Source organism: Vespa crabro, chromosome 11 (genome assembly GCF_910589235.1).
Source record: "Vespa crabro chromosome 11, iyVesCrab1.2, whole genome shotgun sequence".
NCBI classification, from domain to species: domain Eukaryota; kingdom Metazoa; phylum Arthropoda; class Insecta; order Hymenoptera; family Vespidae; genus Vespa; species Vespa crabro.
In genome coordinates this window covers 5,945,771-5,969,308 of record NC_060965.1, presented here as the reverse complement: position 1 = coordinate 5,969,308, position 23,538 = coordinate 5,945,771, and the positions used below count along the sequence as shown (strand labels likewise).

At 32.2% G+C, this 23,538-nt stretch overlaps 1 protein-coding gene and 1 long non-coding RNA gene across 10 annotated transcripts; one reads left to right on the top strand and one right to left on the bottom strand.

Annotated features, from left to right (window-relative positions):
* Positions 1 to 23: 23 nt before the first annotated feature.
* LOC124428091 (filamin-A) lies at positions 24 to 23,538 on the bottom strand. Of its 9 annotated transcripts, XM_046971713.1 has the most exons (40): positions 23,245 to 23,538; positions 20,614 to 20,991; positions 18,942 to 19,066; positions 18,589 to 18,719; positions 18,289 to 18,502; positions 18,093 to 18,210; positions 17,837 to 18,024; positions 17,517 to 17,672; positions 17,286 to 17,427; positions 17,012 to 17,217; positions 15,472 to 16,930; positions 15,259 to 15,394; positions 15,091 to 15,170; positions 14,852 to 15,019; positions 8,829 to 8,975; positions 8,526 to 8,753; positions 8,140 to 8,454; positions 7,679 to 7,897; positions 7,239 to 7,559; positions 5,692 to 5,913; positions 5,425 to 5,612; positions 5,135 to 5,339; positions 4,922 to 5,059; positions 4,664 to 4,837; positions 4,276 to 4,583; positions 3,970 to 4,198; positions 3,748 to 3,876; positions 3,461 to 3,676; positions 3,206 to 3,382; positions 2,899 to 3,138; positions 2,679 to 2,822; positions 2,443 to 2,601; positions 2,210 to 2,358; positions 1,913 to 2,099; positions 1,497 to 1,759; positions 1,255 to 1,426; positions 965 to 1,183; positions 697 to 893; positions 306 to 608; positions 24 to 233 (listed from the first exon to the last, which is right to left on the bottom strand). In XM_046971713.1, exons 2-40 carry the CDS (start codon positions 20,981 to 20,983, stop codon positions 165 to 167), a joined length of 8,811 nt encoding a protein of 2,936 aa, XP_046827669.1. In that variant the 5' UTR covers positions 20,984 to 20,991; positions 23,245 to 23,538; the 3' UTR covers positions 24 to 164. The 9 variants fall into 9 exon arrangements, 6 of the variants coding, with proteins under 6 accessions (XP_046827669.1, XP_046827670.1, XP_046827671.1 ...); XM_046971714.1 differs by lacking the exons at positions 14,852 to 15,019; positions 15,091 to 15,170; positions 15,259 to 15,394; ... (9 more) ...; positions 20,614 to 20,991; positions 23,245 to 23,538 and adding exons at positions 9,626 to 9,684; positions 9,937 to 10,602; XM_046971715.1 differs by lacking the exons at positions 14,852 to 15,019; positions 15,091 to 15,170; positions 15,259 to 15,394; ... (9 more) ...; positions 20,614 to 20,991; positions 23,245 to 23,538 and adding exons at positions 9,626 to 9,668; positions 9,937 to 10,602.
* LOC124428101 lies at positions 11,045 to 15,234 on the top strand. Its single transcript, XR_006943084.1, has 2 exons — positions 11,045 to 14,908; positions 14,999 to 15,234. It is a non-coding gene; the product is annotated as an uncharacterized LOC124428101 (long non-coding RNA).

Here is a 23,538-nt window from a genome sequence, read left to right as displayed (position 1 = left end):
ACTTTAATTGAATTACACGAATATAATATAATAGTATAATGTATTATTATCAAATATACAAGAACGTAAAATTTATTGGGAACAGTTTATAAATTACAATGATATATATTATGAAATATATTATTAGTCCATATAAAGTAATAACAATATTATATGACAATTTTTTACAATATAGCTTGCGACCCACGCCATGACGTGATAGTATGATGGCCTGTCGAATAATTATCTCCACCCTGAAAAAAATTATTATAATCAAATCATTCTACTTATGTAATATAGTTGCATAATTAATGACTATAACATACCTGTGTGAGCATTAATAATTCATCTTGTGTATCAACAATTTTAACTGGGAATGGTGAACCAGGCACAAGTACACCAGCCCAGCGTACTTCTACTCTATAATCACCAGGCTCTGTTGGATCATAACGACAAAGGATTATCCTGTCTTTTTGAGTTTCCCTTTGCATTTCAACTCTAAATGCACCTTTAGGTCCTCTTACTCTCACTGTTAATTGACCAGCGCCAGCTCCTCGAGTATCACAGATAAACCGAGATTGAAATGTTGCTAATACACCATGTTCGATTCCTGGCCCATATACTCGAACCTACGAAATAATAATATATTTGTTTCTTTGGTAATGCAAATTAAATCCGTTATAAAGTATATTTCATAAATAATTATAAATAATATACTTTTGATGCATCAGGAGCTCCAGAAACACGTAACGTGAAAGGCGAACCTGGTACGTGTTCTCCTGCATATTTAATTGTTAAAGCATGTCGGCCTGCTTCTTGAGGTTTCACATTAAGAGTAAACGTTGCATCACCATGATCATAAAGTTCACAATAAGCTACTTTATGTTGACCAACACAATGTGCTGTCAGCTCACCTTAAAATAATGTTAAACTATTAAATATATTATATGATAATAGATCAGAAATGTTATAAGAATTTTTTTACCAGGTCCTGCTCTTCTTGTATCAATAAAACTTCTTATCTCTTGTCCAACGATGCCATGTTTTAAACCATCTCCCGAACAGATAACTCTTGATGCATCTGCTGCGCTCGTTACATTAATTTGTAAAGGACATCCTTTTAATTGTCTGCCATTCCATGAGACAGTCATTAGAAGTGGATCTGGTGTTTGTGGTATATAACTTGCACGGTATACACTGTCACCTGTATATTTTTTAAAGTGTATGATGTACAATATAATAGTTATATTTGTGTTTTCAGTTCATTTATCTCACCCAAATGTTGCAGCATTACATTAAGTTCACTAGTAGGAGAGAAGAGTTGTACTTTTGGAGTACCATTACCAGCTTGAGAACCATCTATTATAAAACTAACTTCTTCACCGCATTTTGCTGAAGTTAACCCCCGACCTCGCAATAATACTCTACTAGTGTCTTGTACTGGCGGCTATAACAAAGATAATATTGATATATTTATCCACATTACTCTTTAATCTTATAATATTTAATTTAAAAACCTCAAGATCTTGAACATATGCAAGTTTTGGTGCTCCAGGAAAAGGTACACCATTAAAAAATATTTCTAAACGATGTTCTCCACTAGATAAATGAGGTGGTACTAGTTTCAGTCTGTTACTAGAAGTCATTTCAAATGTCAATGGATGATCTCCGATATTTCCAGTGAGTTCACCAGGTCCTGCTTCTGCAGTGTCAAAACTGATTTTATTAGACGGATGTAATTTCAAACGACCAATATCATCACAAACAGCAGTCCATCCACCTATACGCAAAGATTATTATAAAATTATATATACATATATATATATATATAATAAACATATATATATATATATATATATATATATATATATATATATATATATACAAACATATATATATGATTATTATTATATGATTTTATAAAATAATTTACCAATAACACGAAGATTACGAGTGTCTATAATCTTTGGATGCCAAGGGGATCCAGGTAATTGTTGACCAGCAGAAACAACCCTAATGTCAAATACACCTACTTCAATAGGAATGTAAGATACATTCCAAGTTCCTGGATTAACACCTGCTTCTACGGTTGCTTTAGAAACACTATCTGGACCATCCACCTATTATTTATGTAACATACATTAATAATATTTATTATTATAAATTTAAATATATATATATATATATATATATATATATATAAATCATGTGTCAATTTCTTCATATATACCTGTACTGCTGGAGGACTTCTTGTGCCAGTAACAATAAAATGAGCTGATTTACCTACATGGCCACTTAGCAAACCTTCACCTTTAGCACGAGCTTGTCCAGCAGCATCTACTGTACAAGCTACTGGACTACCAGGAATAGAACATCCACCTGTTCATAAATGCCAATGAGTATTCGTACTAATCATGTTGAAATTAAATTAATATATTTCAAAAGTAAATTTTAATCTCTTACCATAAGTAATATTAATCATATAAGTTCCAGGAACACTAGGTGATAATTCTATCATTTCTGCTCCATCGTTAAGAGGAGTAACTTGTAGAGGAAGTTCTTGTCCTAAAGGACTTGTTGCGGTTACGTCTAAATCTGCCATTCCAGCCTCCGTTTTCATTACTATAATTATATATTTCAACATATTATTGAAGAACAACAAATAAGGATATTGTAGAATAGCAGGTAACTTAACTTACATTTAAGTGCAATGTGATCATGAACAGTTACAGTCATTGGCCCTAATTCTTGTAATTTTACTTTTGAAGCATCAAATGCTTGACAGAAGAAAGGAGAACCCAAAACTGGTTTTGCACCATGCAAGACATCAATTTTATATGTACCTGGAGAAAATACATCAAAATTCATATATTATCGCAGTATATATATCTTTCATCATTAAACATTCATTATACTTACCTACAGAATTAGTAGTAAATTCAGCAAGTAAATTTCCATCCCTATGCTGATAACATCTCACAGGTACTGCATTACCTTGTGGACCACTGATCACAACATCAAATTCTTTCCCAGGACGTCCTAATGTCTCAATAGTAAATGATGTTACTTTACCAACACATGATTGATACAATCCTAAACCAGTTGCAGTTACTTCTCGTCCACCTGTAGGACTACGTACTGTTACATCTAATGGGCTTCCTATAACATTAGAATGTAATACACAATTAACTTATTCAAATGTTAAATGTATCATATAAATATATACCTGAAATATGAACATCATTATATTTAATATGCACTTTGTGAGGGGCTGCACGTGTTGGATGGAAAACAATTTCATAAACACCATTATCTCCTTCGCGAATTAAACTATCAACATCTGCTCCACCAGCTCGAACATTTACAGTTAATTTCCCAGGTCCAGATTCTTTTGATGCAACAACTAAATAAGATTCAATATTATATATCTGATACACACTCCCAACATATATATATATATGTTATTAGAAAATAATAATACCTAGGATTGTTCCAGGACGATGACAAACTACATCAGCAACTTCTTTAACAGATACTTTACTTGGATCAAAAGCTTGAAGAGTTTGAGAACTAATAACTTTATGGCCATCACTAAACATTACACTGTATGTACCAACTTGACGAGTTCGAATTTCTACTCTATATAAAGTAGAAGATAATTTAGTCAATGTACTTGGTATAATTATTCCATCTGGACCTGCACAAAATATGTAATAATTTTTAAATTATGACAAATAATTCAATTATTTTGCTGAAATTTCAACTTACCTGTTACTTCTGCAGATACTGGTCCTTGTAGACCTAACATATCCAAATCCATATATGCTGTATTTCCGACTCGTATCATAGAAGGTCCATCTAACATATTTGTAGTAACAGGACATTTAAATGGACTACCTGAAAAAAATAAATGGTATTAAATAATTTTATACTCAATGAAATACAATGAAAATATTGAAATAATGTTAATATTTAATATCATCCACAAACCTGGGACATTATCATCATTAAAACTAATGTTAACATAATGAGTGCTTGTGGTTTGAGGGACAAATGTTACGTCATAAAGACCACGCGCACAAGCAACTACCTCAGCCTTAACTGTATTATTTTCAGTGCTTACTACCAATTCTAATGTTCCCTCTCCAGCTTCTGCTGCATCTACAGTAAAAGTTGTGGCTTGACCTAATAAGGCTTCTGTAAGACCAGATACATGGACCTGTTCGTATTTATAATAAAAGATTTTATATTGTAAATATTGTATATTTATAATATATTATATCATTTAAAATTTACCTTAGTCACATCATAAATATTGCAAGCGAACGGCGACCCTTTAATTGGTTCTCCATCTACTAATATGCTAACATTATGTCTGCCGACTTCTGTAGGTACAAAACTTACATTATATTTTCCATCAATAGGTTCTATTGTAATAGGAAGAGCTATATTTGAAGGTGGCGTGACAATCACGTCACAATTTGTTGAAGGTGCTTGTGGATCCACAGTAAAAGAAATCAATCGCTTAACAGCACCCATTTTTAGATTATTGCCTGTTATTACTGCTTGACCTGCACCAACTACTTTACAGCTAAATGGTGAACCTAACAATGATATATAAAGATATATCTTAAATCTTACAATATATATCATATTATAAAAAAACTAAGATATTACTTCTTACCTGGTACAGGTTCTCCATTAAAACGTACGCTAAGACTATGTACTGCAGCTTCTTGTGGTTTAAAATTAACTCTAAATTTTGCATTACCTTCACTTTGTACATAATTTGGTACATTTTTACCATTGACTGCGACTATGATTTCAAGATTACCAGCACCTGCTTGACTGGCATTAACTATAACAGTATAAAAATTAATATATTAAAATATTATTTAGTTTCTTATGATTTATTATCATTGTTTAAAAATATATAACTTACTACTGAAAAAGACAGGTTTGCCCACAACACCACTATTTATGTCTGTTACTTTTACCTTGTCAGCATTATAAGCTTTTACAAGAAAAGGACTACCTTCAACGTGAGATCCACCCAGTTTCACTTCAACACTATGATCACCTATATTATATTTTATTTCATTATTATGTTTGTATAACAAAGTTGATATAAAAATCAGTATCTTTATATACATACCAACATCTTTTGGTGTAAATCCAGCAGTATATGATCCATGAGCACTCTGTTTAATGTGAATTAGTAAGCTCTCTCTTGTGGGTGATAATACTTCTACTACAGGTGTTCCCAAAGATGAATCTGCTTCTATGGTAAACGATGCAACACGATTTACAGATACTTTTTCTAGCCCATCAGTTATCAGTACTTTAGCTGTATCACTGACCTAATATTTAAAATAGTATTACAATAATATTTAATATTATTGATATATATACAATAAATCGATCAATTAATTATGCAAAACTTACCTGACAACTGAATGGACTTCCAGGTACATCTTCACCATTGAATCTTAAGTCAACAGTATGCACAATTGGTTCTCTAGGAGTAAATGATATCGCATATGTATGAGGACCTTGTGCTTGAGCAGAAGTTGGTACACGTCCTCCATTTACAGTAACTTCTAGATTTCCTGGTCCTGCTTGACTTGTTTCCACTAAAATCAACGATTTTAATTGAACAATAATACAAAATAACAAGAAAAAATTAAATTGCTAAATTTATAATGCATATACCCAAAAATGTAACAGGTGTACCAATAACACCTCGTTTAGCATCCTTTACTTTGATGGCAGTAACATCATATACTTTGCAACTGAAGGGGCTGCCAGCCACTGGAATATTTCTATAATTTACTGCTATTCTGTGTTCTCCTACTACTCTTGGTGTAAATGCCACGGTGCATGTTGTATCTTTGTTGTCAGTGACTTGAGCTGGTACGGCCTGTCCATTGGGCCCTATCAAGTCCGCCGGTTAGTTTTTAATGCAATTTAGTCAGGCAACTACTAAGGTGGATCGCAAGAACACCAGAGATGAAATGTAATATTTGATTTTATCTATTACTCTTACTTGTTAAAGTTATAAATTATACTAAGCCCATTATAAAGCAAAATATATTTAAATGATTATAATGAATATTAGTTACATGACCTATCATGAGTAATAATAGATGCTATGTATAGTTTCTCTTAGTCTATCTTTGCTTCCTTTTTATTCTTTTTTCATTTTTTAAAATAACAATCATTAAGTTTTACATGCGCATTACTAAAGAAAATTTTAATGCTGTGGACTAATGAGATATTAACAATCTACTAAATAATAATAAAGTTTTGTTTCTATTTAACTTTTTTCTTCGGAAAGCAAAGTTCTTGCATTCATAATAATAAAATTATATCATATTGGCACATTTATTATAGCACTATGTAAATAGATCAGGATCAATGGCTATATAGTTACAATATCATTTTTAATAACTAACCATATAAAGGCATAGCACCACAAAAATTAATGGCTTGAACATATTAAATACATGTCCATGGATCTAATAAATGTGAGCATGTGATCAGAATATGTTAGTTACTACGTGCATAGCTATTCACAAGGATAAGTTCACAACTACTGATTTTACAGGATTCTATAATGGTAACTAATAATGCATAAGGAATGTAAAAAGGAGGTGGAAATTGTACTACTCTTACGCAAAGATCTTCAGGAGATTGTAGTTAGGAACCCACCACCATATATTTCATAAAAGTCCAGGTATTAAAGTTAGAGTGAAATTAGTATATCTTTAGAGGTCTAGTAATGTCGTAGTCTGAAAGCTGGCCGACCTGTAACAAACAGAGAATTGCTCTCAAGCCAAAAATTAAGAGAGCACACTAAGACAGATCATTTTCTGTATAATATAACTATACTCTTTGAAAATCTTATTACTTCGATTAGATATAAATAGGACATATAATAATATTAAATAAAAGTGATTCCAGTTGGTTAAAAAAAGGTGGTGTTTTTAAATATACTTGATAGTCAGTGATTCAAGCCTTGTAAACTTTATATTACTTATTTAGAATATTACATATTTATATTTAAAAAATCAATCACAAGGTGCATAACGTATACCATAATAATACAAGATCTTTGTGTAAAAACGTTGACTTTTGCATAACAGTGATGAACACTTTTTATACTAGAAATATACATGCTGACATAAAGTTAAATTATTAGTGAGGGATGGGAGTAAGGATAATATTGTTTAATACTATAAATTTTACATATACTTTACCTTCAACATTAACTTCTAAATCTTCCAAGCTACCGGCAACGTTACTGACAGTAAGATAGCTTTGCCTTCCTAAACCAGCACTGCTTAATGCCTGTCCACTTACAGTTACATGGCTATCACCACCCACCCTTGTTATTATAGGACAGCCTGGTACAGTTCGTTTGTTGAAGGCTATATTAATGATATGTTCACATGCCTCGAAAGGCACAAAACTGACTGAGAAACGAGCATTGCCTTGAGGTGTAACTTGAGTAGGGATATTTTGACTACGAGCAGATATTGTAATCTCCAAATTTCCTTCACCAGCTTGACTTGCATCAACTATATAAAATAATAATAAATAAATATAATATATTTTTTTTCTATAGGTTTTATAATATTCAAATGTTTAAGAATTAAATGAAGGAAATGTCAATACAAATTTTAATTATTTTACTTACCAGTAAAATGTGTTGGTTGTCCAACACTACCTCTTGCAACAGGGCCAATTAATACTTTGTCTGCATTAAATGCTTTGGCTAAAAATGGTGTACCATTTACTGGATGACCATTATATTCAACACTAATTGAATGTACACCTACATCTCTTGGTATAAATTCAGCTGTAAAGCCACTATTTATGTCACCAGTAACTTTAACTGGTAATTCCATATTTGGTCCTATAATATATAGAATAAAACATTTTACACAAAAATTGAAAATATTCCAAAATATTTTATACATTTCTATTATGTGAGTAGAAAGAAGTACAAATATAATATATAGCAAACAATAAGCTACTTGCAGTAATTGTGTATGTTGACTTTATGTATTATATACTTATTAAGTGCCAAGTAATATATGTTACTTTTATCAATAAATTTTATTCACCTACAACATAGAAATATATTGTATAACTAACCCCTTACGGAAACCGCAAGTTCAGCACTTCCACTTCCATCAACATCCATGTGGAAATTAGCCGGTTGATCTACAGGTATCAATTCTAAATGATTTAAATTTAATGTGACTCTGCTCGTGTCGGACACATTACAAATAAATGGACATCCACGTACAGCTTCCCCATTAAATTTTATATCAATGTAATGTGATTTAGCAATCTCAGGGGTGAAAGATACAAGGCAACGTCCACCGCCCACAACTTGAACATGATTTGGTACTTCTCCTTCATTTATAGATATTTCTAATTGACCTTCACCAGCTGCACTTGCGTCAACTATATAAAGATAAATTAAGAATAAGACTTACTAAATATATCATATGATTTATAAGAATTATTTTTTATACCTCTAAATTGACAGGCATGACCAACAACAGCGCTAGGTACATCAGTGACTTGTATCAAACTGCTGTTATACACCTTGGCAACAAGAGGTCCTGCCGGTAGCTTTTGTCCCGCGATGCTTATTTCTACAAGATGACTTCCGACTTCTGTTGGTGTGAATTCAACACGAAATTCTCCAGTACGACCAGATTCTTCTTCTATTCTTGCAGATATATGTCGTTTTGAAGGTGCTACAATATTTTTGATAATATACATATTACAAAAATATAATAACAGAGGTATATATTTGAAAATATTTAACTTACTTAAAATTTGTACATCAATTTCATTACTACTGAAGCCAAGTGCAGATAATTCAAATGATGCAGGACTACCAGCAGGTACCAATCTGACAGAATCACCAATAACAGACATCTTTGGTGCTGGCATGATTGTCACTCGCCAAGATGATCCTAAGATTTTATCATCATATTATAATTGATATAAATTATTACTATAATACTATAATATATATCATAAATGAATTTATTAGATCAAGATTTCAATACTATTTATATATTACTTAATAATTTTATAAAAAAACTGTATAACAGTATGTAAAAAATTCTTAATTTATAAACATATAAATTATGTAAACAATTCATTATGTATAACATTATGTAAAAAATTCTTAATTTATAAAATTAATAACAAAACAAAACAAGAGGTATTTTGATGGTGATTTGATATTAGTAAATAACCGTTATTATTTTCTTTTAGTATTTCTATTAAATATAATTGTAATCTTTAAAACGATATAAAATCAACTTCCTACCCGCGTAACCCCTTCTTTAGTGTCAAATTCCGATTTCCCGGAAGTGCAACGTAACGCCAATAAGGAAATTTCCTAACCTTCCTGTCAAATGGAAGTCTATTTTCTTTTCAATAAAAATAAAGAAAGAAATAAAAAAGAGGATGTAACATCGCCAAAGACGGTATTGAATGGTAGTGGGAGAAACGAGTCCGTTTCAAGCGATTGTGAGAAGAAGAAAGGAAAGAATGCGACCTAACGAACGACGAATATAAGCATTAAGCTCATTTTGAAATTCATCATTACAATTACCTTGTGACCACCTGTAGCTCGACGAGGGAAACCCTAAAAAGCACTAAAAAGAAAAAGCCCTAAAGAAGAAGAGATTAAAGAAGGAGAGGGAGAAAGAAAGAAGTTAGAAGCAATCTGATTCAGATTGAGTAAAACAGATTAATTTTAAATAAAGAACGACGTAAAACTTTGCATTCAAAACGGCACTGCTTTAAGCATCTCACAAACACACTACACGATGCATCAACGTATATATACTATATATATACATATATATATATAAATATATATATATATACATATATATACACTGACGAAGAGGAGACGCGTACGTTTCTTTCGTATAGTTGGCCAAACTTAATTTTGCTTCACTTCTTTTTTATTTTTCAACGACGCTCGACGTCACGGCCAAACGGCAAGCAATCGAAAGGCAAGCTCGCCTCATTGCGAAGAATCTCGTAGGACGACGAACGTGGAACGATCGAGAAAAGCCATATAGACGTACGATGGAACGAAGAGATACGCAGGTGTGTGTAACGGGAAAAAGAGACAGAGAGAATAAGAAACGTCAGCGGATCGCGCGATTCACGACGGACTCAACCGAATCGAACGACGACGGGACGAGCGTTGCTGCTCGCTGTTGAGCTGCTGTATTGCTATTCCCCTGCTTCTTGGCAGACCCGGCACTTGGGCCCAAAACCAGGGCCGTACGCATAATGGTGTTCGTGACGTTTTATGTTAAGCGTTCCAAACTCCCGCCTCTTCTCCCCACCACTACACTTTCTTATCTTCCTTGCATACTTTTAACGTCGATGAGCATTTACTTACACATGTATTTACAACGGGTATGCAACAACTACAGTTACGTGCTAAATGTAGGATGATGCATTTTAGGGATTCGCCCGAAAATTGATCTTTTATCTTTCAAGACAATTCTTCGCATTACTTCTCTTTCTACTTTGAAGAAACGAAATATTACGGATTTATTATTTTTAATTATCGTCATATTTATCGTCATTAATTATCGTCATTAATTATCATCATTAATTATCGTCATATGAACTTTTAATCAAATTTATAATATACGTATGTTAAAACGATGTCATTATTAAACTGTTTACGTTAATTTTACAGGAATTTTGTGGAATCGGTTACTTCATTCGATATGAGAAATCGAATGAAGTAACCAATTTCAATGTGTGATTGTAATATGAATTACAATCACACATTGAAAATTGATTATAAATGTTGTTATTTATTACGAAATCAATTAGCAAAATGACGAAATCTTCTTTGAAACGATTATTACTTATTTATATATATTATGTATATATATATATATATATATATATATATATATATATATATATATATATATACACAAAGTTATTTAACGTATTATAATAATATTTGTATTTATTAACATTAGAGTAAAAAGATTCTTAAATAGAAATGAAAAATACTTTGAATAGTATAATATCTTGCATCTGCTTTATAAAGGCGTTGTTTTTGTGCAACGTTCTACAGATAATATATATATTTAATTTTACATACATAAAATAAAATTAATGTTATATAAATCAAAAATGCAAGTGATTAAAATCTTATAGATACGAACGATTTAGTACGATAATGAACTCTCATTTCATTTCCTTCGTCTATGTATATACATAAAGAAGAGACATACTTACGTATGCACACGCAAAAGACATTCGATATGCGTATTTCGATACTTTAAGGTCGCCCGCAAATAGAAACCCTCGTTCGTGATGCGGATCTTTCGAGAGAAAGAAAGAAGGAAAGAAAAAAAAAAGAAAAAGAAATGCAGTACTACGAGACAGACATGGGTGATCAATTTCACGAGATCGGCAAAGAATGGAAAGCAAACCGTTATTTTGTATAAGAATGTAAATCGTCGAATTAGCAACGAGATGCTTTTTCGCGACCTGATAATTATTCGACGAGAAATCGTATGAGAAATTCTTACAATCACATTCAATCGATGTAAATAGGTGCTTACGAATGATCAGGTAGTTTGTTGCGGGAATTTTAAATTTACGATTCGCTACGATTGTTTTTTCGTTATTTATAACCTAGAAAAGTCAATCTCGATTTGGCAAAGGAATTCTTGATCGATTTATTTCCTCTTCGCGTAAGAACAAACCTATATAATTCTTATTATTATAATAATTATTGACTTTTTTCAATTACACTTTTATCGAAATGTCTAAATACAATAAACCACAATCCATTTCCAGATATAACAGATTATACAAAGAACATAATTCGTTGTTCCAAAAATCTTGAAAATAACTTTACAATTTGATTGATTTCTTTCCAAAGAATTTTGTATTATAAGCTTTTGCGTGGTATTTGTCAATAAACAATTTTCAATTTGTATTTGTCTAACGTAACAAAACATTTATTAATAACTACTTCGTTTTAACGAGAATCAATTGATCCACAATTGAACTTGTTTACGTAAGATATATTTCGTTTCAAGGAGTCATAATTCGAATTACAAAATCTATAATGTAGCTAATCGCGACATCTATGTATAAAAATGTTTAACTTTAAAGTACTAATTACAAGTAGCATTAAATAGTGCTAAATGGTGCTAAATATTACAATTTTAATGTGTATCTACGAAATAAGAAATGATAATTGGATTGAAGAAGGAAGAGAATTTGTTTATTTCAATAATCGTCAAAGCACTATCTAATTGTAAGATTGAATCAGAATAATGACAGAAAGAAATTACAACGAAGTAGAATAAAGAAGAGAGTTAAAGAGAAAGAAAGAGATCAGTGATAAATTCTTTGGTATGGTAATACACACATTCCACATATCACAACGCTTTAAGAATTATTCTATAGGGTGTCGCGAGAAAAAAGATGTAGGTATTTCTTCCTCAATAAATAATAACTGCCCCATTCATGCTCGCTCTAGCGTAAAAACACTAAATAAAAGAAGAGAAAAGAAAGAAATAAACGTGTACTTTAATTATATGAAGTATAATGATCTATGTCATTAGCACCATTAAAACGAAAGAAGATTTATGCGATTAAGTAACGCTCTGTTTGTAATCATTAGTATCTAAGAAAACTTTTTATTGACATGCATTTCGTATATCTGATAGATTTAAGCAAGGCATTTCAATTTCACATTCCTACTTCATTACCAGAGAAAGAAAAAAAGAGAGAGGAGGGAGAAAGAAAGAGAGAGAGAGAAAGAGAGAAGAAAGAAAGAGAAAAAGAGAGAGAGAGAGAAGAAAGAAAGAAAAAAAGAAAGAGAGAAGAAAGAGAAAGAGAGAGAGAGAGAGAGAGAGAAGAAACAGAAAGAGAGAGGGGGGGAGAGAAAGGGAAAGAGAGGGAGAGAAAGAGAGAGAATATGGTATCTAATCTTTAACATCAAGCTGATGTTTCCAAGGCGTTACAAAATGTTATGACGTATTAATATATCGAAGTCATGTAGATATACGTAGGTAGAAGTTGAATCCCTTCGTACGCAATCAAATACGCCTATACACTGGCAGTACTTTCATAGTTCAACACACCTACGCTTTATAGATATATAATTCGGATTATTTTCAAACATTTCTCAAGACTTCAATAAACTATTACGAGATACCGATCATCTCAGCAAGTATAATGGATAATTGAAATGTTTCAAACGAATCCAATAAAAAGTTCTCTCATCTATGTGAAGATCAACGTCAAAACGTAGCCCTAACATAGAAGACATCTACATAGCGTAACGAATCACGTACACGTGGTCACCACTGTGGAGAATGCATTTCTTTATATGGCATCTATATAATATTCTTCACAATCTATCTAGTGGCATAACGCATATACTTTAGCGTTCTATTCATGGTCACCGATTTTACCGTTAAAACGCGACATTTCCGTTCATTGCTAGATATAAATATGAGTTTCCTTTTATAGATGTGATAGATATTGAAAAGGAACAATTTTAACGTACTCCATCTTTGAGAAGAAGCTAACTCGATCAACCTTTCCTGAGTAGGCACGTATTTGTACGCCTATTATGTGATCAAGGTGCATAATGCGGTGTCTTAAATTGCGTGGGAGATATAGGATCATAATAATCGTCCAGGAAACCCATGGCTGAAGATATTGTCTTATACAAAAAGGAAATGACGTATATGAAATAAAAAAAGAGAAAAAAAGAAAAAGAAAAAAATACTAAGTAAAGAAAACGATGAACGTATCGTGTATTTGGGTCAGTAGCACAACACTTGAATGCGTGAAATCGTAAGTCAATGACCTGATCGATGACCTGTTGACTTAGAGAGGGTACATTACTTGCGAACGAGAAAGAATCTAAGCAATGTTCACGGAAGTAAACGCGTATATACACATATATGTAGTACGTATATACAAATGGAAGCCAACTCCGTAATAAACAGACAGAAAGAACATCTTTATCTCTCGAGAGAGTTGATTCGTAAATAATGATACACTTTAAAATGGATAATAAATCGTTACTAATCGAATTTTTTTCTTCGACAAATATAGACATTTGTTTCGGTCATTGTATATTATAGAGCTATGCACATCAAAATCATTATTCTTGTGCCTGAAGAATGAAGGCAACGGTATAAAAGCAGAGTGAAAGTTTCTCGTGATAATAGAAATGGCAATTTTTAATATTTATAAACTATCGAGTTCCTATTGAGTATCGGCCTTCTTAATAAGATTTTTAAATACCTTTCTAAGTATATATAGTTTAAATAAATACATTATACGAATACTTTTTATATCTCCATTACAGATTCATGTATGAATTAATAATCGTTATTTTATAGTAGAATTTATGCTTGAGAGAATGCAATCGTTAAAATGATAATTCTTCATTATTAAGACATATTTAATATTGATGAATTTATGGAAGAATTTTAATAATATGTATAAAACTTATATTGCGTTTAATCAAATAATACATCAACGATGCTGATTTTTCCTACTTTTTAATCTGTGACGGTACTGCCAAGTGCCATGCATTCCGTTGAATCGCATACAAATATGCATGCATGTACGAGGTACATACATATGCATGTATACTCCATAGTTAAATGCAAAATAATTCGTTCAGCTCTCGATTACAAACCTTTTTTTAATGGATAACGTCATGAAAGAAAACGAAGACGATTGACAATGCTTCATTATTTTCTTTTTTTTTTCTTTTGTTAGACAAAATTAAAATGATAGTATGAAAACTTACCGGGAACGACTTCGCCATTGAATGTCATTTCAACCAAATGTGTAACAGCTTCATGAGGTACGAATGATGCTAAGAAACGTTGACTACCTAGCGCTCTAACGAAACTCGTAACATGGCCACCGTTTACCAAAATTTCTAAATTTCCAGATCCAGCTCTCGAGCCATCAACTATAACAATATTATACATCTAAGATTGTAGTAAATATAATTAGAGATAATTGAATAATAATAATACATACTTTCAAATTCAACTGGTTCGTTGACCACTCCATTCGGTATATGACCAACTTGTATAGCTCTTGCATTGTAAGCTTGTGATCTAAAATTCATAAACGTATACAATTAAAAAAAATTATAACGTGTACAAAAATGTTTATATCTAATCTTTATTGAGCTAATGTATCAACCTAAATGGCGATCCTTTGATGTGTTGTCCATTGAGCAAAATTTGTATGATATGTTCTCCGACTTCTTCAGCAGTTATCGTATACGTTAAGCCACGAAGAGTTGATTTCTGAATAGGTATAAGTTTACCATTTGGACCTATAAAATAAACAAGGAAATTTTACCTGATCTATCTAATTTTATGTAATTTGTATTTTATAGACAATGACATTTACCTGTAACATTAACAGAAACTTTATTGGGATCTACACTCGGATCAATAGTGAAGGTTGTTGGTCTATGAACAGGTAATATTTCGATAGCGCTCCCAGTAACGAGTGATGAATTTTTTATTTGCGTTGATACGTAAGTACCATTATTGAGATATCGATCATGTGTGGAATCTGCAGTATCGACGCTTTTATAATAATTATTAGTTTTATTTTTTAGAATACCATGAGTTTGCGTACGATTACTTTGAGTTTCGCTGGTAAATTTCTCGGTATTCGTTATAGTTTGTGTTGTATTTTTCGTACTGTAAGCATGATAATCATTTTTGTAATCATTACTTGTAGGATCTTGAGTATTTGTCGTATGCTCAGCTATCGGAGAATTATTAGTGAGATTTGCAAGGGATTCTAGGCTACCATAAGAAAGCAAAGATTTTGTTTTGGCTATGGCGTCCCACGAATCACGACGAGAAGTACCACCCACCATAGACGATACTCTTACGTTACTACTTGTATCGACAACACTATTGTCCATAAAACTTCTTCCATTATAACCGGTTTCTTTATCACTTATTCTTGGACTAAAACTTCTACTGACAGGACTTTGCGTAGCACTACGAAACATAGGACTGCGATTGGGCGAGCGAGATCTATTTAAGGAACCAGTTTGATAAATGTCTCTTGATTCCTTGATGGTCGGTGAATGTTGTGATCCTGGAGACGCTGGACTTAGATTCGGTGATCGAGATCTAGTTAAAGTGCTGGATGCATAAATGTCTTTTGATTCCTTTATTAAACTCGGAGTCTGAGTTCCTGATGATCTCGAACGATTATATGTCGTTGATGAATATGTTTCTTTTGTTTCTTTGATCATAGAAGGACTATGAACGTTTCTAGATACAGGACTTTGATTAAGATTCGGAGAACGTGAATGATTTAGAGAATTTGTTTTATGATATGTTGAATTTTCGCTGCTATAATTATTTGAAGTTTTATATGTTGAAGAATGCTGGTGTACGGGTGAATAATCGGTAACGTGTTGAGTCGGGCTAGCTGATTTGTACGTGGTAGTGGAATAAATCTTTTGAACAGGACTACCGCGAGTTGGTGTAATGGAGACATTTAATCCATTCATACGTCTTTCAAGAGAGGATACTTTCGATCGTTCTAAACTGGATGTTGATTCTTTTGATCTTCTCGAACCCTTCTGAGTACCAACTCTTATCGAAAATGGAGAACCTCTGACGTCTGATCCATTAAAGTAAACATAAACTCTGTATTTCCCAGCATCAGAGGGAACAAATGAGACATGGTACTGCATATGTCCAATATCTTCCATTCTATAAGAAATAGATTGCTTATCATGTACTATATCTATGATTACATCGCCGAGACCTCCAGTTCCTCTTGCATCAACAATAAAGGAAAATGGTTGACCTGGCATAGCACCATCTGTATCGAGTAACTATAAAAGATAATAACAAGTATTAGATTTATTTATTTGTATATACATAGTCTAAAATAGAATAAGAATTAAACAATTTACCTTGATTCCATTAGGATCGAACACAAAACAAGTGAATGGACCACCTTGTATATGATTTCCATTATGCGTTATCGCTATACTCCATTCACCTGTTTCATCTGGTTGAAATGTTGCTGTATGTACACCATCATTCTTTTTAACTGGACATGCCAATGATCTTCCTGTCGGTGACCATGCAGTAACATCGATCCCATCGTGACTAGTTCCTAAAATAAATATTTAGAAATTCATTATTAGAAAATATAAACCTTCATTTTTTCTTTGATAAACTCACCATAACTATTGACTAGAACCTCGACGATAGATCCAATTGCACAAGGATCCATACCGGGCGATTTGATTTTGGTCAAGGCAGGTAAAACTCTGAAGTAATAGGGACATCCATTGATTAATTCTCCGTCATTATATACCATTAACTATAAAAATAAATTTGTTTAAAATACACTGTCAATAATTTAAATATTTATTTATATAAATGTTCAAATAAAATTCATGTTATACAAACCTTATGCATTCCAACTTCAGTAGGTACAAAAGTTCCTTTTCCATGTACGCCATTCCAAGTTAATCTACATTCGACTCGTCCACTCGGACTTATAACTTCACCTCTAACTTCTCGTGTGTTAACTTCTTTGGTAAGCATCTCCAGTTTGAAATGTGCCTGTGAATATGGTTCAATAATTTTAAACTTTAAACAATATAAAAAGACTTCCATTGTGTCCAATAGAACGAATCATCGAAACAATGGTCTATAACATTATTGAGATTCATAAAGATTGAAGTAACTTTATGAAAGTATAATTGACAAACAATAACTCAACGTACTGGCTGTTGTACTCTAGCGGATGTACTATCTATATGAACGACAATTTGTTCGCTTGCTTGAGGGCGAGGTTTCACCCATTGAAAATACGCTGCGTACGCCATAACGCCCAAATGTTCGACATTATGATCTGCCATATCTTTTGCTTTCAAAATGGGTTCCACGCCTAGTTTTTTACCACCATCGATACCTTCAAAACATATAAGGGCGAACGTTACAACACGTTATACCGATAAAATAACAATATGATGGACATACCTATTTGCAAATTGTGTTCCCAAGCTGAAGGATCGGCATGAAGTTTTTCGTAAGATGGAGCAGGTCCACCTAAATTTCTAACGATGGCGCACAATGCTCTACCATCGTTCCAATCGGTCTGAGAAAAGTAAATAAATATTTATAAATGTTAAATATATTTTTATTTGATTTATATATTATTCATAATTATATTTACTCTAAAGTTTCGTATTGGTTCATGAGGTAAACGTGAGTTAACCCATCGTAAAGTGGCATGGAAACCGGGTGATCCTTCTTTCATGAAATACGATAAGTAGGTCATTCCCGAGAGTTCATCTAAATATGGAGACGCAAGGTATTCTGGTTCCAACACCATAGGAATATCAAATTCTCGTTTCGATATTTCCATAGCTTTTTGGCAATTGTAGACGCTATACCACAAGAAACATAATAACGAATATATGACGTTTGATAAATATGAAATATTATAATAAAAAAGGTCATAAAATGATCATACTTGTCATCAGGATCGAGTTGACGCCAATGTGGGAACAATCCAGGCTTACAATAATCCAATAGTGCACTTAAATATACACCAGAATTCCAATCGGTTGTAAAATTATTTACTCTGCATTCTGGCAAAACAGCCTAAAATAATTATTACATAACATAAATAATTATAATAACATATGTTAATGTACATTGTTAATTCAATGAGTTAACATCTCATTTTTATATATATATATATATATAAAATGAGATTCTTTCACTATAAAATAATATCGTCGAATTGGAGATCAAGGCGTTATATTTTTGTTGTAGATTATACTTGTCTGCATCAAGGTCTTTCATGCAATTACGTATACTGACCTTGAGCCATGCAAGCATCAGCTTCTTTGGAGGGAACTTGGACTTGCCTATTTGGTATCTTACAATAAGCGACCATATCAAGCCGAGAATAAGTTTCAAATTTCCATTGACGATGTCGACATTTCCTGAAAGGAAATTATAATTACACACACACACACACACAAATATATATATATACATATATATACATATATATCTCCGAAAATGATATTAAAAAATGATTTGATATAAAAAAATATTGGGTCTTATGTATAACATTTTATAATCGTTTATGAATCGAAAGAAATCGTAGAAACAAATTCGCATACATTCAGTAATATGGAGTCTTTATACGAATACTTTGAACGTTTATTATTCTCATAAAGTTAACGTTTTAATATTAATATTTTACGTTGATAAAAATTTTTGTATTATTGTCGTATTACGTTTTATAAGGAGATTACAAATTGTCGTGCAATTATAGTTCTAATTACTAATTCATCTTTATAATAAAAGATCGTAATTGTTACGAATGTAATACACAGAAGTACATAAAGTATTTTATAAAATCATGATCCGTCTAATAAATGTAGAAAGGAAAGCAAAGAGAATGGGAAGAATTTCGATATTATTCTATTTTATTCATTTAACCAAGCTTAGAATGAAACTTTCTTTCAAATGTATTGTCTTATCATTGTTACATCTAGAAGAATTAAATTGGTCGGTAACCGTACACGTACAATAATGACGGCTTTAAGCGACCTCGTGGGCGCCGGTACAACACAAGAAAGGCAACGACCTCGAGCATCGATTTGCAAAGGCGTGACGTAACGATACAAGAGACCTGCACTCGTGAAAATGAGGACGGAGCCCCCCATAAATACCACCATAGCAAATCATTTTCGTTCGATCGTTTCGAACATTAAACTTGGTTCTTTCTTCATTTGTTCCTTTTTTCTCGATAAGAAAGAAAAAAGATGTAATATGATATAACTTTAGTGTTTTTATCAACAATACCGAAGTAACAAAGTGGTAACATCGATTGTATTCCAGTATCGTAACAACAATAAGATTCTTTTGAAAAAAAAACAGATAGCTTTTAAAAGACCGATTGTTCTAACAATGATCTGTATATAGTATGCTATTACATATTAACCATAAACGACGATTGACTCACCCGATGATCAAAATGTGAGAACATTTCTTATTTTTTTTTATCTTACAATTAGTCATCTAAGTTTCATCGAAAGGAATTCCTTTGATAGATTAATAAAAATATAACGTTGTCAATCGCGTAAATCTTCTTTCGTTTAGCATTATGTCAGTAGTCCATCTTTTTTATTTCGCGATATAAAACAATGAATTGTTTAGAATTCAAAGAAGTATGTATCTCGCAATAAATTCATTAAAGAGAAAGAAAGAAGCGTGTCTGAGAACAGAGGAAGAAGACGTGCTCACGGCCGAGGTCAATACCTCCTAGCGTTACGTGAAATAACGACGACTAATTAGTTAAAAAGCGAGCAGTATGTTGCTTTCTAACATGCTAGGTACGAGCTTTATCTTTCGATCGGTAAACGCAAACAATGATGTATTTGCTTGTCCAGCTCGTAACTATATAGAAAGTTTTCCCAACGAATCGGAAAGAAAAAAATTATTTAAAATTCACGCTAATTTCGAAAAAAAAAAACATTACCGATATTGACGAGTTTCACCCCATCCGCCTCGATAGCCTGTAACGCAGTCGAGACATTTTCAAGATGATGATGCTGATTCGCTGGCCTTGGATTCCATCGTGGTAAACGTCTTTTAGTGAGAACCTCAACAAGAGCACAAAGACGTGTACCATCTCTAAAATCTTCGGCGAGGTCCAAAACAGGATCGCTACCTACATCGGCCGCATGCTTCAGGTGCTCGTTCACCCAATTCCTGAATGTATTCGCTTGAATCTCCACCCACAAGTCCTCGTGACCTTTAATTGGCATGCCCTTCGCGGCTGTTCCCTCGGCTGATCGAGCTACCAGGCCCACCAGTTGCTCTGGTCGTAACTGCTCGGTTGACTGCATTCTTATTCCTTCAAGGAGACAATCGAAAAGTTGTCTCGTTATTGACTCTCGATATTTCTATTTATATGAGGCATCATGTTAAATTTAATTCAAATCTTCAATTATTTAATTAAAAATTATTAAAAATATTTATGTAACAAAGTAAATTTATATAAAGTCAAGTTCGATTCAATCTTTTTAATTAAATAAACAAATGTATTAATTTAAAAAGCACGTTTTTAAGAATTAAATTATTTAATATGTGCTTTGTAAAATATGCCTGTGAAAAATTTTTATTTTCTACGTTACACCATGTCATTAAGTTCATAATTAGATAAATAAATTTATATCAATTTAAAAATCATTTTTCAAAAATTGGATTATGTAGTATATGTTTTGTAAAATATATTTGACATTTAATATTATAATATATCAAACATTACATATATTTACCGAATGTTTCTAGATAATTCAAAAATTACAAGTTTAAGAACTTTTGGCGCACCCTGTATTTTCTACTATTAGACATATGTCAAATTTAATTCAAAACTTAATTTGAAGAAGTAAATTTATGTAAATTTTTTATGAATTAAATTATGTAGTATATGCTTTGTGTTAAATATATTTGACATGCCTAGTTAATACTTTCTACCAAATCATCGACGATCATGCGTGATAGGCGTATACGTTTTTTTTACATCTGCCATGCCTTTCTTTATTTCTTTTTGCATAATCAACATGACAGACAAGATAGATCAAAGTCGAACGATTTTTGTTTTTATTCCTTCGTTTCTATCGTTTTTAACCTCCTTCTTCCTTTAACATGCAATAACATTTTCAAAGGAAAGAAAAATTGTTATTATGAAAGAATTGATACGTCGGTATCATTACAATGTTGACAAGATAATTTCGATATTAAACACACAGTGTATTGAGAAACACTGATCTAGTTCATCGATTTTTATCATGATACATAACGATTCAAACTTGTAGAACGGCCTATTGATATCCTGACGGTTACTTTTTAAACATACTACGCAGGAGAACGCAGGAAGTCACGATGAAAGGCAACTTCCAGCGACATTTAATGATTCGAGTATAAGAAAAGAACGAGAAAGAGAGAGGGAGAGAGAGGAGAGAGAGGGAGGGAGGAGAGAGAGAGAGAGGAGAGAAAGAGAGAGAGAGAACTTAACGTAATTCATGAAAATATAGAAGTAAAATTACATGACATCTTAATTGCAATGTGAATATAACTATTTGCTTCGTCTCAAAATGACAAGATGTGACATCATCAATGTAAGCTTGAAACCTCGTTTGCCCGGTACGCTTACGTCAGCATGTAAAAATTGTACCCACATGAGAGTTCAGCACTATAATCGAAAAAAAAGAGACATCAACTTTTTTTTTACTTTTACCGCTTTATGCTTCTGAAGATGATGGAATTTTTGATCGAGAATAGAGATAGGATGGACCGAGCGTGAGAATCTGCATGCACTTTCGCATATTCAGACAACGAATAAAACCATCTTACAATATATTCGACTTTCACTCACGATATCTAATGAAATTTACAATTCGTACGTATTTTTTAGTTTTTTTTTTGTTCTTTTTTTTTACGATATAGAATTTCTGAAACACAATCGTTTCATTAAAAATGATTGATATAATCTCTGACATGTCGAATACGTAGAAAATTCTTTTGCGAAGAATATATACTACGTAAAACAATCGACGACGAATGACAAAACACAATTGTAATGACTAATGTAACCAAGTAAAGAAGAAATACGTTAGTCACTTAAATATCTGTATTGTTATTCTTTCGAAGCATCTCAAAGTGTCCTTTGTAAAACGTGTTTATTTTCTAAACAGCCGAAAAAAAGATTAAGCATGTGATTCTACCTAACAAATCGAATGAAATGTATTCGAAAAAAACTTATTCATATTACTAATTATAGTAATAAATAGTAATAAAAAATTTGCCAGGAAGAGGTTTCACTATGTACGCTAATTTGTTATGAAAGTTATAATCGGAAAATTGTGGATCACATTAATGACACAATATATTCACACTAAATATAATAAAACTACACAAAACACATAATCAACTACAATTTGTTTTCAAATAAATATTCAATATATGTGCATTGGATATGTATATAGGACAATAAGTAACGAAAGGATTTGTAACAAAAAACATTAAAAAAACAAGAGAGATAATTTTTTTACACAATGATACGATATGACTGACACGCAAAATCATCGTTATATTATATATTTACGTTAAGTTGATCCTCGAATAGAGATTTCGTTTTTTTATCAAATAGAAAAAGTCGTTATGCGAAGAGGAGACACACGACAACGCCGTAGATTTTCATCGATCATTCACTCGTAAAAAACCCGGCACCGACGAAACGATCTCGTTTCTATTACTTTTATTTGTTTGTTGAGTTGTGATAATCGGTAAGGTTTTAATAGGAATCGATGTTGAATTCGTTGATGATAGTAAAACGATCGAAAAACGCCATTTTTGGCATCCAGACCGCAACGAACGTCGACGAACGCCTTCGACGTGC

What these genes read in the sequence shown, in the direction of transcription:
- LOC124428091 (XM_046971713.1), bottom strand. Translation starts at nt 20,983, where the DNA reads ATGCAGTCAACCGAGCAGTTACGACCAGAGCAACTGGTGGGCCTGGTA. An exon ending in AGTTTCTGTTAATGTTACAG is followed by an intron (nt 15,395 to 15,471) that starts GTAAATGTCATT and finishes TTTATTTTATAG; the next exon opens with GTCCAAATGGTAAACTTATA. An exon ending in ACTTGCGGTTTCCGTAAGGG is followed by an intron (nt 7,898 to 8,139) that starts GTTAGTTATACA and finishes TATATATTATAG; the next exon opens with GACCAAATATGGAATTACCA.